Here is a 16,431-nt window from a genome sequence, read left to right as displayed (position 1 = left end):
GAGACTCAGGGTGCAGGGTGAGGGTCTCAGTGCAGGTATTCAGGCTCCATTGAATCCCCCTCTGGTTCTTGTGCTGAAAGAGGGAGTAACAGACAGTAGAAAGGGTTATACACACACAGCACACCTATTGGATGGGAAATTGCCTTGGGGAGATAAGGTGTGGTCTTTGTTCCCAACTGACGTTATGGAACTTTATTATTTGTGAGTTTAACAAAGTATGACAAATGGCATCAGTAACAGATGTGATATGAATTTCTATAAAGTTGTCTCACATTCTTGGTCATATTTTATATACAGTATGTAATGAGTATAACATGTCCAGTAAGTATAAAGTGTTTCCTAATACTGTGTATTCAACCACTATGGAATATGTATGTGGGCAGACAAAACTGAGTTGTTCTGTGTGTGAAGTAACCTCAAGTCACTCCGCAGGCACATTTTGATGCAGACCAGTTTGTCAAGACAAAAAACGGCAAGACTAGGCTGAGAGCAGAGACTATACCCACCATCTTCGTGCATCGCCCTGTGGTCGAAAAGAGAAGGGCCCCTGCACCACGATTCACCCCGGGACCTGTATCTACAAAGCCCATAGCTCATGATCACAGCTATAGTGTGAAAGGTGACACAGGTATAATAAGTATGAACTCTTAGTAACAAAAGTAATATTTCTTATTTTTAAGTGGTATAATATTTAAAATGTTCGAAAATGTACAGTGCCATGTCTTCTACTTACATTAGTCTCAAAGATTGAGGGAAGAAGGGATGAGGAGACTGAGAGAAAGGAAAGTGAGGGTGAAGAAAGAGAGGACATGGCTAGTGAGGAGAGACAGGGAGGGCGGACACCACCCACTCAGCCGGCAGCATACAAGGGAACCAGCAGCCAGTCAGCATACGAGGGAACCAGCAGCCAGTCAGCATACGAGGGAACCAGCAGCCAGTCAGCATACGAGGGAACCAGCAGCCAGTCAGCATACGAGGGAACCAGCAGCCAGTCAAACAGATCTATTAAAACAATTAAAGAGAAAATTAAAGAGCCAAGAAGGAATCACCAAAAAAGCAAAGGCTGCACTAAGAAAAATCAGGAAGGAAAATGCAGCTCTCAAGAAAACAATGAAAATTAGGGACAAGAAATATAAGAAAACGTTTTCAAATGACCAACTTAAGGCATTAGGCAGACTCACCACAAAGGGGATGAAATGGAGCAATGAGACAATTAAGAAGGCTTTAAAAATTCGCTTTGGGTGCGGACCAACGGGTTACAAAACTCTGCAGGAATTGAAGATTCTCCTTCCAGGAATAAGGACACTGCAAAGAAGGATGCAATGTGTTAAGTTTGAGCCTGGTGTGTTGACAGAGGTCTTTGATTTCCTAAAATTTAAGGCAGATTGATTGACAGACCTTGAAAGGGAGTGTGTGTTGACCTTGGATGAAATGGCAATCACACCAAGTGTGGAGTTAGACATGATTACAGGCAAACTGTACCGTGATGTGACTTTACCAGGGGGGTATACTGCGAAGCAGGATTTTCGCTTAGCCGGCTAAATTCAGGGAAAACTCTGGCTTTCCGGTCATCCGAAGCTGGTTCTCTTTTTAGCAGGCCAGATCTCCATGGTAATATATGCTAAGCAGCTAACCTGGTCGGGAGCAGGTTAGGTTGCAGGCTAAGAGCTCAACTCAGTGAAAGCACTGCCTGCTGACCAATCAGAGCTCAGTGTGCGGAGTTTAAAGCGATCAAGTCATATTACAGGAGAAAGGAAATACAGAAAAACTGCCGTTGCAGGAAAGACGGCCAGCAAAAATCACGACTGTGTGAACGTGAACATGAATAGAATATCACCTCCATCTTCAGAGCAATCTGACTATTATAACATTAGCGTTAAGAAAGCTTACTTAAATATCGGCCACAACATAAGTAACCGGATCAGAGTACATTAAGTACAGTCCGCTGCATATCACTTCATAATGTATCATATATTTCCTTATCTGAGTCAGCTGAGCCGTATCTGGCCGTGCAACACTCACAGCGTCACAGACTGTATGCTGAAGTATTATTTTAAGCAACACATTAAGTTGACGAAACACTCTCGAGTCAAATGTAATTAAAGTCAGATCGTGTTTTAGATGGGGCAGTGATATCATAAACCTCTTAATGTACGCATTCAAACACTTTTTCTGTTCCCAGCTGTATTCACCTTGCAGGTGCAGCTCTGTGGCTTTGATCCTGGATCAAGTGTTTAAGTCATGGATGTTTAAAGTGTAACTTCTTCATGTCTAATATTAAAGTTCACTTTTCATTCAGGAAGTATGACGCTGCGCTGTCAGTACGCTTCTCCATGTTTGTGATTGGTCGAATGCTCCAGATACCACCCCTTTCATGTGAACGTGCACCTAACTAGATAGGACACGGCTGGCTTGAGCGATCCACTTGATAACCCGCGTCGTAGTACAGTTTAGCGAGAGCGCGTATGTTTTGGATTAGGCCAACCGGCTAACTCAAACATATCCAGGTTAGGTTGAACCCGGTTCGTAGTATAGGCCCCAGGTCACACAGGGGTGGCAACACATGCTTGTGTGTTTATGTTGGCTGGAAACACAACACGGTGGAAGCAAGTAGTGGCATATCATTACACTGGCAATTCTACCAATGGAGCAGAGTACAGGTCAATCATTATTGATATAATACAGAGGGCAGCATCCATAGGGCTACATGTCCTTGATGTCACCACCAACATGGGTAGCCCTAACCGAGCCATGTGGAAATCCTTTGGGGTGGACCAAAATAAAACATCGGTGCCACATCCAGCAAAACCAGACAGGCAGCTTTATTTCATGCCTGATGTCCCACATCTGGTAAAAATGGAGTAAGAGAGGGACTTGAAAAACCTTGGTGGCTCTCTACTCATGTTGTTACAGTTGTCTTGGTTACAGCTCTCAAGTTTTTTTTTTTGCCATTTCCACATCTTTAGAAAATATGAAATAAAAAATTGGAGTGAAATCAACCTCTTCTCTGGAGAACAAACTTTGATTTCTCTGTCTTGTGAGTTTGCAGTCTTGCAGTTTTGCTCCTCCACCTGTAACATCACTGCCCCTCCACCTGCCATACAGTAGGTTACTAACAAGATTACTTATATAATACAGTGATATAATACATGTTTAGTATGCTTACTTATATAAAACAGGAGTATTAAACTTACCTTGTGTTTTCACTCTCACTTAAGTCCCTCTCCCTTTGCCATCAATCCAAAATCAGCTGAGCTGCAACATTATACAGAGGGGGTAATAATCAACATAGTCACAAGGACACAATATGGCTCTGCTAAAAACACTCACTCTTACACGCACCAAAGTTATATTTATCTAATATTTAACTCCCTCCACCCCCGCATATAATCCCGTTTAGAAGCCCCTCTTCTCTAATTCAACAACGTTGGACCAAATAGACATTAAGAGAACGGAATTTACAATTAAAAGGCTGTTCAACGTGTGTTGCTAACTTGCTTCGGTATCCTAGCTTAATCTGTTATCTGTAAACGTTCCCTAAATCTACTAATTTAGGGATAATCCACTGACATCCTTTAATACATATGTTAATTTGAATCAGATGTACTGATAATATCCGCAATATAAATCTTTAAACTTCTTCTTACCTTTAAAAGTCCGTCACGAACGGTCTATTATGCTGCAACTCTACAGCTCTGCTAGCCTTGGCGCTAACTTCCGGGGAACGATTGAGAGGCTCCACGATTCGCCATTGCTGTAAAAAAAGTGGTCCATTGGAGTGAACGGAGATGTCGTAACTCTTCTATTAAATGGCTCTGGGCTGAAGTATTCAGGTCAGCAGAAACGCACAGAAGGAAGTGTAATGACTTAATTTAGTATTTAGTACAGCTACTTAGTTGCAACACATTTGTAATGTGGGTGTTCCTGCAGAGGCGCGGGAAGGTATTTTGAGTGGGGGTGCTGAGGTGCTGGACGTCCCCTCTTCCTAAACCACACGCACACAGTACACCCGCGACTGTGTTACAATGAAGGCTCGATAATCAGCTCACGGCATATAGGCAGGGGTAAAGTGCTATTTTTTACGAGTGGGGAGCGGACCTCACCTCCTCTAGGGGGGTCCGGGGGGATGGTCCCCCTGGAAGATTTTTTTAAATATTGAAGTTAAAAGCATCAATCTGGTGCACTTTGAGAGCAACATGAAGAGATCTATGGATACATCTCTCAACACCCAGATGAAACACAACTGTAAGCAGATGTTCTTTTTCTTTATGGATATTTTACAAATCACTCCCTTTTCAAACTGTATTCTTGTTTTACTGCCATATAGTATTTCATACCTGTTTTTCATTTATTCTCTTATTTTTTTTATAATGATCATATGAAGATGTACGGAGCCCTGGGGGGTATACTGCGAAGCAGGATTTTCGCTTAGCCGGCTAAATTCAGGGAAAACTCCGGCTTTCCGGTCGTACGAAGCTGGTTCTCTTTTTAGCAAGCTAGATCTCCATGGTAATATATGCTAAGCAGCTAACCTGGTCGGGACCAGGTTAGGTTGCAGGCTAAGAGCTCAACTCAGTGAAAGCACCGCCTGCTGACCAATCAGAGCTCAGTGTGTGGAGTTTAAAGCGATCAAGTCATATTACAGGAGAAAGGAAATACAGAAAAACTGCCGTCGCAGGAAAGACGGCCGGCAAAAATCACCGACTGTGTGAACGTGAACATTAATAGAATATCACCTCCCATCTTCAGAGCAATCTGACTATTATAACATTAGCGTTAAGAAAGCTTACTTAAATATCGGCCACAACATAAGTAACCGGATCAGAGTACATTAAGTACAGTCCGCGGCATATCACTTCATAATGTATCATATATCTCCTGATCTGAGTCAGCTGAGCCGTATCTGGCCGTGCAACACTCACAGTGTCACATACTGTATGCAGAAGTATTATTTTAAGCAACACATAAGTTGACGAAACACTCAAATGTAATTGAAGTCAGATCGTGTTTTAGACGGGGCAGTGATATCATAAACCTAATGTACGCATTCAAACACTTTTTCTTTTACCAGCTGTATTCACCTTGCAGGTGCAGCTATGTGGCTTTTATCCTGGATAAAGTGTTTAAGTCATGGATGTTTAAAGTTTAACTTCTTCATTTTTGACTAGTATTAAAGTTCACTTTTCATTCAGGAAGTATGACGCTGCGCTGTCAGTGCGCTTCTCCATGTTTGTGATTGGTCGAATGCTCCAAATACCACCCCTTTCATGTGAACGCGCACCTAACTAGATAGGACACGGCTGGCTTGAGCGATCCACTTGATAACCAGCGTCGTAGTACAGTTTAGCGAGAGCGCGTATGTTTTGGATTAAGCCAACCGGCTAACTCAAACATATCCAGGTTAGGTTGAACCAGGTTCGCAGTATAGGCCCCTGGAGGGTTCACAGAGAGAAAAATAAATAAAACGTGGCCACGCTTTAGTAACTCGTGCGCACGCTTTAGTAACTCGTGCGCACGAGTTACTAAAGCGTGCGCACGAGTTACTAAAGCGTGGCCTCGTTTTGTGTGTGTGTGGGCATTTGTTTATGATAGTATCATTCGTTCCGGTGCACTCCGGCAGGACTATAGCACATCGATATTAAGATTAAACGAATTTCTTTCACTTGGGAACACACATATAACTATGGAGAACCATATTTGTGTAAATTACTGTTCGTGTTAATTTGAAAACAAATGCCGGGGGTGTCGGACTCGGACACACACACACACACACACACACACACACACACACACACACACACACACACACACACACACACACACACACACACACACACACACACACACACACACACACACACACACACACACACACACACACACAGCGGAGCTGAGCACACACACAGCATGCGCCCCGGTGACAGGACATATCCTTCATAAAACGAGGGGGAATACTCTGGTAGTTCGATGTGTGTAGAGGTGTGTGTGTTTAAACGTAGCAGCCTCGATCTCTATCCAGCGGTTCTAATGAAGGGCAACGCAGTGAAGTAAACAGTAAAAGGCACCGCTCTTTGCAGCTGGTGCTGCTCTTCTCAGATTCTGCTGAATTACACGTTACTGCCTCCAGTGCCCTGTACGACGAAGCCAGTTCAACAGACCCTGGATATGTTTGATTTACCCGGCTTAACTAACCCCAACAAACGCGATGTCGCTAAGCGGTCCTACGAAGCTGGTTATTAACTCAGCTGTGTGTGTGCTCAGGGTGAGTTTGGCTGTGTTTCGCTGTGTATCGCTAAACAAGGAAATCACACCTCCACGGAGCTCAGCGCGATTCACAACGTGAAACAATCGGACGTTGTGAATCACCCCGAGCACACACAAAGTCTCAGCCGAAGTAAAAACAATAAGTGTGGCTTGATATTGAGAAGAAAAAGGTTGATAAACGCTGTGAGAATGGGTCTGCAGAGAGAATTTCGCCGCGATCGCAACTGTCTGTTATCAGCAGCAGCCCGGAGGAGACATCAGCTGAGCTGCATGTGTGTGAGGAAGTCTGTGGATTGGTCAATCGGAGCACACTGGGCTCACAGGGAGGGGGGCAAGAGCTCTAACGAGCCGTTTAGTGGAGAGAGTGAATACACGTAGTTTACAGAGATGCTGTATGCGAAACAATGTGAGTTTGGAAAATTGCACAGTATTTTTCTATTGTAATATCCCTCAACAATGGTATTATGATCAGTAGAAAGGACCATGACATGTGACCTTTAAAACAATAATAACATTTCACAAGCCTTTTTGAAAACGACTTACAACTGTAAATGAATGTAAAATCTGCAAATTAAATGTAATTAGACATTATATTACTATATTCACAACCCCATTGCTGATCCATCCAAGTAAAAAAGTGATTCAAATAACATCCACTCTAGAGATTAATTCTTTTTGTTAATATTGTGAGTGAGACACAGTTCCTAACAATCACATTGAGTTGCATCACAGACCCACCTCACAAGTTCTGACGACAGGGCCACAAGGATTCCTCTGATTTCCCTTTTAACCTGTCCATATGATTTGTGTAGCTGAAGTAACATCTTTTACCACAGAACAACATGTTATCAAGTTTACTCTTGTTTGTGACGTTTGCTTATAATTTAGAACATTGGATGTCAGTGAACTCGGTTGTTTCTCTCTCTCCCTCTCCCTCTCTCTTTCCCTCTCTCCCCGTCTCTTCATTGTGATTCGCCTCTCCCTCTCTCTCTCTCTCTCTCTCTCTCTCTCTCTCTCTCTCTCTCTCTCTCTCTCTCTCTCTCTCTCTCTCTCTCTCACGTCTCTTCATTGTGATTCGCCTCTCTCTCTCTCTCTCTCTCTCTCTCTCTCTCTCTCTCTCTCTCTCTCTCTCTCTCTCTCTCTCTCTCTCTCTCTCCTTTATATACGGCAAGACTCCCCCTCCTCTACTCTGCTCTTCTAAAGCTCGATCTATGGTACGAAAGCCTCCTTTTCTCCGTTTTTCTTCAGGATGGCATTCTTCAAATATCTTCACTCTGTTAAGAATGAGATTATCCTTTTCTCAACTCCATTACTTCTTCTTCCTCTGCCTTTAGTGATCGGGACATCGGTATGTAAAGGCTTTTTTTAAACGATCGATAAATTACAATTTAACTTTGAAACTGATACAAGTGTAGCAATTCTAAGATTAATTTTCAATATATTGAAATGTTGGATCACATTGTTGTTATTTTTGCAAAATATAGCACATCATTTATTTAATTATGCATGATTTAAAAGTTGAATTTGGGAAACTTTTTACATTCATTTTTAAAACATGAATGAACTAAATTCAGCGCGTCATAGAAGTAGATTTCCCTAAAAAAATGAATCTGGTGTGCATGGTGCCCTCTTGCACCTGTTTGATGCGCACAACATGCGCACTTGGAGTAGATTGCATGAGAGCTGTCCAGTGTTGCCTGAGGCTGCATTGCTCTGAAGTTTTGTTATTTTAACTCCTTGTTGTTAACATGAAGGGTCATGTCCAGCGTGGGAACACAGAGTCAAAGGGCTCAGTCCTCGTTGCTACTGCTTCATGTCACATAGAGGCATGCACAGAGACTGTAAGCATGTTGTGATAAGCAGTCATGAACAATGGCATAGTGTGAAGAAAGGTACAGAGTATGAGGTCTCTAAGCGATAAAAGACACAGTTTGGGAATCTTTGCTTGCTTTAAAATGCTGAAGACAAATTATGTTTTATAAGAGTCAACAAAAGCAACCAATCCTTTAACTTTTTTTCTTTATATATACAGTATATTTTTTTTCTTCTGTTGCAGCGCAATAAAACAAATGAATATCCCACAGAGCTCAGAAGTTTTATCTTCGCAAATGTACAAGGTGACCAGAAAAAACAATAGAACTTATCTTATCTTATCTTATCTGCTTATCCCTTTGAACCACCATGATGTCCCAGAAGAAATTATGTAATAGTAATTGACCCCATAAGCTGCATTTACATCTCATAATGTGCTTGCTCATTAACCAGTATGTTTTTATGTGTTTCTTTTGCAGGAAGCAGAATGTGCCTTTGTGATAATCATGATGGCAGTTTACTGGTGCACAGAGGTCCTACCACTGGCAGTCACTGCTCTTCTCCCAGCCATCCTTTTCCCTTTGTTTGGCATCATGCAATCCAAAGATGTAAGTAAGATAACTGCAAAAGTGTGTGGGAATTTACCCAGGAAGGATGCATTTATGTTCACACACACCTGACTCTGTGTGATCCAGGTGTGGTATGCAGTACCTGAAGGACACAAACCTGTTGTTTGTGGGGGGGTTGATGGTTGCTGTCGCCGTGGAGCACTGGAATCTGCACAAGCGCATCGCCCTGAGGTGCTGCTTTTTGTTGGTGTGCGTCCAGCGCGGTGAGTAGCTTACACAGGAGATTCTGTTTGGCTTTTTATCTTTAACATCTACAATCCATAGTTTTATACAACCATCTTTTCAAACAGCTGATATAGTTAAGGTAACATGTTTCAAGTTGTTTATTGCCACCATAAAAGTCTCTCTTTGTCCCTCTTTATGTCTTGTAAAACACTCAGGGCCTTTCTGTACAATCCAAGGCCACTTACATGATTTTTTGGTTATCTTTCTGGCAGTTTGATGTTGGGCTTCATGGGTGTCACAGCATTCTTGTCCATGTGGATCAGTAACACAGCTACCACAGCCATGATGGTGCCTATTGTGCAAGCAGTGCTGCAGCAGCTCAACAACAGTGAGGACGAGATACCTAAGATCCTCAGCTCAGAAGAGCCGGAGCAGACATCAGAGACTGACAGCAAACAGGCTCCACAGGCAGAGAAGCAGAGTGAGGGACAAGGTGAGCCATTGTTACCTTTTTTTGTTTGGCAGAGGAAAATGTATAGTCTCACAAGCTTCTTATGCGTATACAACTATGTTTCTAGCAGTCTTTCTTTCCCTGCTCTCTCCTTGAAGGACCAGTGGTGGTGACTTTCTTGGATGCCGCAGTAGAGGATGCCATGCGTAAGGATGCAGAGGAAAAGATGAAAATGTGTAAAGGGATGACCTTGTGTGTTTGTTACGCTGCCAGCATTGGAGGCACTGCCACACTGACAGGAACCGGTCCAATCTGGTGCTCAAAGGCCAGATGAACCAGTGAGTGTTTACTCAAAGCTGTGTTTAGTCATGCTCCATTACTTTTAATGTTTTTTTCAATGAAATTATTACACTCACTTCTTTTTGTTTTCCTTAGACTCTTCCCTGAAAATGGAGATGTGATTAACTTTGCCTCCTGGTTTGGCTTTGCCTTCCCTAACATGATCATCATGCTCACGGCTGGCCTGGCTTTGGCTGCAGTTTGTCTTTATGGGATTTAAGTGAGTTTGATGATGGTTACAGCCTAATTACAGTGACAGAGACTTGACTCAACATCAAAAAACTTTTACCGCCATCACGTGTGTGATTTAGTGTAAAAGTGAAAACAAAGGTTTTTCCCCATGTGATCACTCCAGCTTTAAGAAGACGTGGGGTTGTGGGGCTGTGAAGACAGAAAAGGACATCGCTGCTTATAATGTGATCCGTGAGGAGCACCGTCGGCTGGGGCCCATGTCCTTTGGAGAGATAAGTGTCCTGGGTCTCTTCACACTGCTGGTGGTGCTGTGGTTCACAAGAGAGCCAGGCTTTGTCAACGGCTGGGCGAAAAATATCTTCAACTCCAAAGCAGAGTGTGTAAACAAAAATACAGCAAATTTTTGCTAACACATTAACCTCCTGTTGTGTTCGTTTCCCCCCCCCCCCCCCCCCCCCACGCCCCCCCCCAGCCACCCCCCCTTACTATTGGTGTTCACGGTCACATTTGACCGATCCTGTTTTAACTGCTATTACATTAGCACAAAAAACATTAATCATCACCAAATGTAATTTAACACCCTTTCAAACTGTACATATTGTATCAGACTACTGGTATACATGAAAACTGCAGTAAATATACAAAGAATAGACACTGAACATGTATTGCGTGTGCCAGGTGTGATCCATGTGGGGGGATGGCACATAAGAGCGGGAATTGTATCAAATTGTTTGTGTGTGTGTGGTGGGGTGTGTGTGTGTGTGTGGTGTGTGTGATGTGTGTTTGTGTGTGTGTTTGTGTGTGCCAGGTGAGATTCAACATGGGGGGAGAAACACATCTAGTGTATGTGTTTGCATGCGTGCGTGCGTGCGTGAGTGTGTGTGTGTGTGTGGGGGTGTTGACCGGGAACACCAGGGTTAAAAGTTGACTAAATCATCCAAAATTCAATGATCAGCAATTGTATATGTTCAAATGTCTACTGTGAAGGATATCCTAAAGCCTTAATGCAATCAAATGTAAAACAAAAAGTTATGATGATGAAAGTACTACATCGGTCAGATTTGACCCGAACACAACAGGAGGGTTCATCTAGTACAAGGAGGTTTATTTATCTCAGTTTGTTCATTCTATTCTCACTTCACTTCTCAGGTATGTGACAGATGCCACAGTGTTCAATCTTCATTGCCATCCTTCTTTTTGTTTTACCCTCAAAACCCCCAAGTTTCTGTTCGTGGAGGACTCAACGTTTTGACACAGGTAAGCCATGGTTTTGGAAAATGTATAGTATCAGTCATTCAGTTATATGCATGAAAAGAGCTGAAAGACTGTACAATGATACTGACATTTAATGTATTGGATCTGTAGCACCCCATCAAAATACCGGGCCGACTCCTCCTCTGCTCACCTGGAAAGTTGTTCAAAAAAAGTTACCGTGGGGCATTGTGCTTCTTCTTGGTGGAGGTTTTGCTCTTGCCAAGGGCAGTGAAGTAAGTGGCAATGACAGTCAAACTGTTCAAGGGGAATTGGGCAAAAGTCTTACACACAATATGGCAAGACTAACTGGAAGGGGAGTCTTAGAATAGAAATGTATTTACAATCTGTAATTACCTTTCTGTATAGTTTTTTCTATTTATGGAGGCCAATCCCCCACTCAAATCAAACGGCTTTGCACAATGGATTCATAGGATATGATGGATCAGCATATAATACACTGAAACTGTTTAATAAATCAGCCTCATTATTAACTCTTCCAATAACTTATCAGAGCTATTTTAATCTATGCCAACCGAAAATGTTCTACTGTTGCTTGGTCAAATGTTCCCTGCCACACACATGTTGCTTAAAAGATCCTTTGTATGATCACACATCTGAATGAGAGTATAAATACACAAAACAAATCTTGGCTGTATAGTTAAATACTGTTTTTTATTCTTGAAAAGACTCTGACTCTTATATGTTTATAATATATAAAGGTATCTGGACTCTCAAAGTGGATGGGAGATCAAATGACTCCCCTGCAACACATCCCTCCCTGGGCAATAGCTATCATCTTATGCCTGCTGATTGCTACCTTCACAGAGTGCACCAGTAATGTTGCCACCGCGACGCTCTTCCTACCTGTCTTAGCCTCAATGGTAAGTTATAGAGTGAAAGTAAAAAAATAGAGGCAGAAACTAAAGAAGCAGCAGATAGACGATCGTGTTTAGTTAGTAGTGTTTAGTAAGGTGAAGTGCCACTTATCGTAATTTCTTGAACTGGTTTCCCCAATTGGAGTGCAGCATTGAGACTACTCCCAGTGGGAGCCGGCCTATTTTCACTTGTTTGGTTACCCATGTAGTTGGTCATTCAGGCTGAATGTGTTTGGTCCCCTTCCCCGGGCCCCTCCTTCCATTAATATCCTGCCAAACACACCAATTCAGCCCAGTCCCTTGTTATGCTGCACAGTCCCCCCACCCCCTCTGCTGAAGAATGACGTTACTGTGCCCCACAGTCGAGCACTTGAGAGATGCTGCAGGCTGTGCCAAACTGGGTCATTCACATATATATGTATTTATTTGAGTGCACAAGGGTGTCGAACCCTCATGTGAAAATAGAGATATAGAGAAAAGACGGAGAAAAAATGATCTGATCAGTTACAAGAGAGGAGGTGACACTTTGTGGCAGTCATGGCTTGTGGTATGTCACTTCATGTGTCATCCTGTTAAGTGAATCTTTATTATTTGATCAGACAAAACAAAACGTTGTCATCGTGGTGACCTGATATACAGCCCATAGTTTAAGAAGAATATAAACTTTCCCTTTGTTTATTTTGAGAACAGAAATTACTGTGCACTTGTAAGTTACTGTGCTGCGGCATATGTAATTCTGTAGCAAATTCCACAGAGTAATGCTTCTGCATTTTTGTAGTCTGCCATTATCGCTACATCTGTGGAGCGCTTCTATTTAGATATCATGACTCAGTTAGCTTAACAGGAATTGCATTTTAATTTACACCCACCTTTATAAGAGTTCTCCCTACGCACTGAATTGCACACATTTTACTGTTGAGTTATGAGTCAGTGATTACGGTTGCAGAAAAATAGTCAGATGGAGGTATTTGTGATGTAGGCTTGGTTCATCCCTGTCGCTGACTGTGATCATTTCTGTGTGATTATTGCAGTCTCAGTCCATTGGAATCAATCCACTGTACGTCATGGTGCCTTGTACGCTGAGTGCCTCTTTTGCTTTCATGCTGCCTGTTGCCACGCCTCCAAACGCTATAGTCTTCTCTTTATGGATACCTCAAGGTTTCTGACATGGTAAGTATGGCAGCGGCTTCTTGTGTTTGTACATTAAATTATATGTTGAACATGCAAAGTTGGCACTCTAGTGCCATTGTTACACAGCAAGGACAGCTGAACTCATACGTTCACTGGCAGATGTAACCTCAAAACAATTAAAGGAATATCTCAACATCTAGGGAAATGCACTTATTTGCATAGTCTTCATGACTGTATCCTAAACAGCAAATGTTCAAGTATTTAACATGTTACTTACTAAGCTATCTTTGCCTCCCTAATTGTTCTTCTTATCTCTGCACATTATGTGACGCAGATTCAAAAGCAATTTTATGAGCTCAGATTTGTTCCAACTTCGAATATTTAAATTGCACAAACACGTTTTAACATATTGCGATGTTTAATTGGGCACTTCTGTTTACTTTGCATGCAACCTCTTCACTTTCTGTAAAACCACACTTATGCCTTTAAGGTTAATATGAAGTTGCAGCAGGTGCGATTAACTTACTTTAAATGTCTTTGCGAGAATAAAAAAATGTCCTCATAAAAGACTGCAACTTGAAGTTTCTGTTTTTAATATTTGTATACAGATGTTTGACAAAGTAAGTATTGAGATTTAGATATGGAGGTAACAGAATCCTTCTCCCTTTAGCAAGTCTCGCTGTTTCCCCTGCTTTTAGTCTGTATGCTAAGCTAATCTTACAGAGCTTCTTACATGATATATGAAAGTATCAATCAGCTGAACTAACTCTCAAGAAGAGCAAGAAAGTATATATTATTATAATTTCCCAAAATGCCTAGATATTGCTTTAACATTTCAATGTTCTCTTCTTGTCAATCAGGCTAAGACAGGAATAGTCATGAACATAATTGGCATCCTTTGTATAACACTGGCCATTAACACCTGGGCCAAGGCCATGTTTGACCTTGACACCTTCCCCGTCTGGGCCAACGTCACCGGGGTGTGAGCTTGGTTCTGCCAGAGAAGAAGACCCATGCACAGCCTGCCCTCCCTACACCGGCGCCAGACCAAGACCTCTGGTCAGAGCCATAGCACAGGAGCACATGGTGGACCGCAAGCGTCCAATCGCTGTTAGAGTACAACGCCCTCGAGGCTTGTTCTCATTGACACCTGAGTCTTGCTTGTAAAAGAAAGTGGCTATGAAAATGGTTGGGAATGACATTTAAAACAAAGTTTTATATTTTATTATAATGAATTTACACTTAAAAGACAAAGCATTACATTCATGTACCAGTATAAAAAAAAAACATATAGGGTAGGGTCAGTGTATTCAAAATTGAACAGCCAACAAATGGGCTGTTAATAAGGTCAAAGTTAATTGAAATGTTTACATAGAAAGGTAACCACATCTAAAAAAGCCATTCATCATAATATAAGATCGTTACTTTGCACATTAACTCAAGTAATGCACTTAAACGTACATTTTTTAGATATAATTGTTTTAGAAGATTAACATTTGATGCCGCTTTTGCTTTCACCTTGTATTTCAGAGGGACTTTTGTCTTTTTTTATTAAATGTAATCCGACAGCTGTAGTAACTAGTAACTTTTCATATTAAGAAAATATAAACTATTATCATAGATTAATATACATGTATAAAGCACAATCGAAACAAGACACATCATTGAAATTCCTCTTAACGTGTTGAAACTGTAAATGTCTGTCCAAATAGCTCACCAGTCTCTGCTGCCAAATATGGACCAGACTCGTGATTGACTATTTTTACATTGTTTTATATTGCAGCATTTATTAGTACTAGTTTACTTAGTAAGAACCGCTAATGGATTCCACCCGCACTGAAGCACTGAATTTTTAAATCTCAATAAAAACACATCTCATCAAATATATTTAGAGTAACAAACTGTTGTTTCTGAGGTTTGCCCTTTTGTTATTTACAGGTAATAGGCTGAAACATGACACTAAGTTAACATGTCCCTGTGTTGATCTTCTGTATACAGATGTATGTTTGTTTGTTAAAGGCTTGTTCCAGCATCTGTTGAACTTTTTGAATCGATACAATGCAAGAAACCAATATTTGCCTTTACAGTCACACTGCCTTATTGTACTTTAAACAGATGTTCTATCTTTTGATCAATACATTTTAGAAAGTCTGCCTGCAACAATGAATTCTGACTGAATTGCCAATAAAGAACCAATGTATTTTTCAGTTCTATTTTAAGACTTTTGTACCTGACAGATGACGATTTTGAGTACCTTTTATGCCTAAAACGCCAATGGGGCTGAAATAGACACATGTATATCATTGTTCTGCGACAAAATAAAAGACAGGAGTTAATATATTGTGAGTTTGAATTATGTGTATCATTGCCTTCATACATAACACTGGTAGAACAAAAATATTTCGTGACTATTTCCATTAGTATTTTCCATTACAGTATTATTCAAACAAACAAAGCATTACGCAGTCTGTTGTTAGAGTCATGAACACAACAATTCTCCAAAAACACCTTTAAATCCAAGCTCCTGATTTCACAGCAAGATCTTTATATTTTCCACAAAAGCCCAGGTATAAGCTTTCAACAAGTAAGAGGCTTAAATAAAGCAGATGGAAATAAACCCAGTCTTAGCCGTTAAAAAACAGCATTGTCCATCGTCAGGTGTCATCCAAAACAATATGATCCCACTTTCATCACCAGTGCGATCTTTCTCAACTTCACATGAGTTTAACCTGTGTTTTAGTGCATACGTGTTTCTTTGCCACTTTGCTTAGTAACCTCTTGTCTCGTGGCATAAAGCAGATATAATCCTGTGAACACAGTGCAGAAAGCCACAGTAATCCTGGACTGAAAGGCCTCTCCTAATGTCTGTATTCAAGAGCTCTGTGTCATTGTCTTCTTGGCGAGACGTTGCATGAGCCAAGGGTCAGGTAGTCATATTGTCCAGCATTTGCGTCATCAAAATTATTAACTCAAAGAAGACATTTCACATGTCTCCATTCTTTTAAGTAATCAAATACAACCCCATCCCAAGGGGGTATATATCACCATGAGGACAATTATGTTTTACAGCAAGACAAAAAGTTAACAATCATATTGAGTGTACATATATGGCAGGACAAACTTATGTTGGTGTTATGATGTGATATGATACAAAGACATGTTTCACGCAGCAAAGGTAGCAGGGAGAAATAAATGAAATGATCCCATCAATGTTGTGGACTCAGTTCTGTTAGACAATTTAAATGTTCAGCGGTTTGAAAGTGGTTAACAAGTGGTTGGTGCATAGAAAGAGTAACAGATCACTATGATCTTGAGTCCC

General features: G+C 41.3%; 1 protein-coding gene across 1 annotated transcript; it reads left to right on the top strand.

Moving 5' to 3' along the window:
* The first annotated feature begins 8,782 nt into the window (after positions 1 to 8,782).
* Positions 8,783 to 15,438, top strand: slc13a5b (solute carrier family 13 member 5b). Its single transcript, XM_034096786.2, is given in 15 exon segments — positions 8,783 to 8,872; positions 8,875 to 8,908; positions 9,143 to 9,363; positions 9,480 to 9,629; positions 9,632 to 9,659; positions 9,757 to 9,838; positions 9,840 to 9,880; positions 10,016 to 10,228; positions 11,002 to 11,023; positions 11,025 to 11,109; positions 11,218 to 11,339; positions 11,826 to 11,987; positions 13,013 to 13,123; positions 13,125 to 13,151; positions 13,973 to 15,438. Coding segments are annotated over 15 exon segments (1,473 nt in total). The 5' UTR covers positions 8,783 to 8,823; the 3' UTR covers positions 14,099 to 15,438.
* Positions 15,439 to 16,431: the final 993 nt, after the last annotated feature.

This window comes from Pseudochaenichthys georgianus, chromosome 13 (assembly GCF_902827115.2).
Source record: "Pseudochaenichthys georgianus chromosome 13, fPseGeo1.2, whole genome shotgun sequence".
Taxonomy (NCBI): Eukaryota; Metazoa; Chordata; class Actinopteri; order Perciformes; family Channichthyidae; genus Pseudochaenichthys; species Pseudochaenichthys georgianus.
Note: the sequence above shows the minus strand (reverse complement) of the source record. Positions and strands in the feature narration are given on the sequence as shown.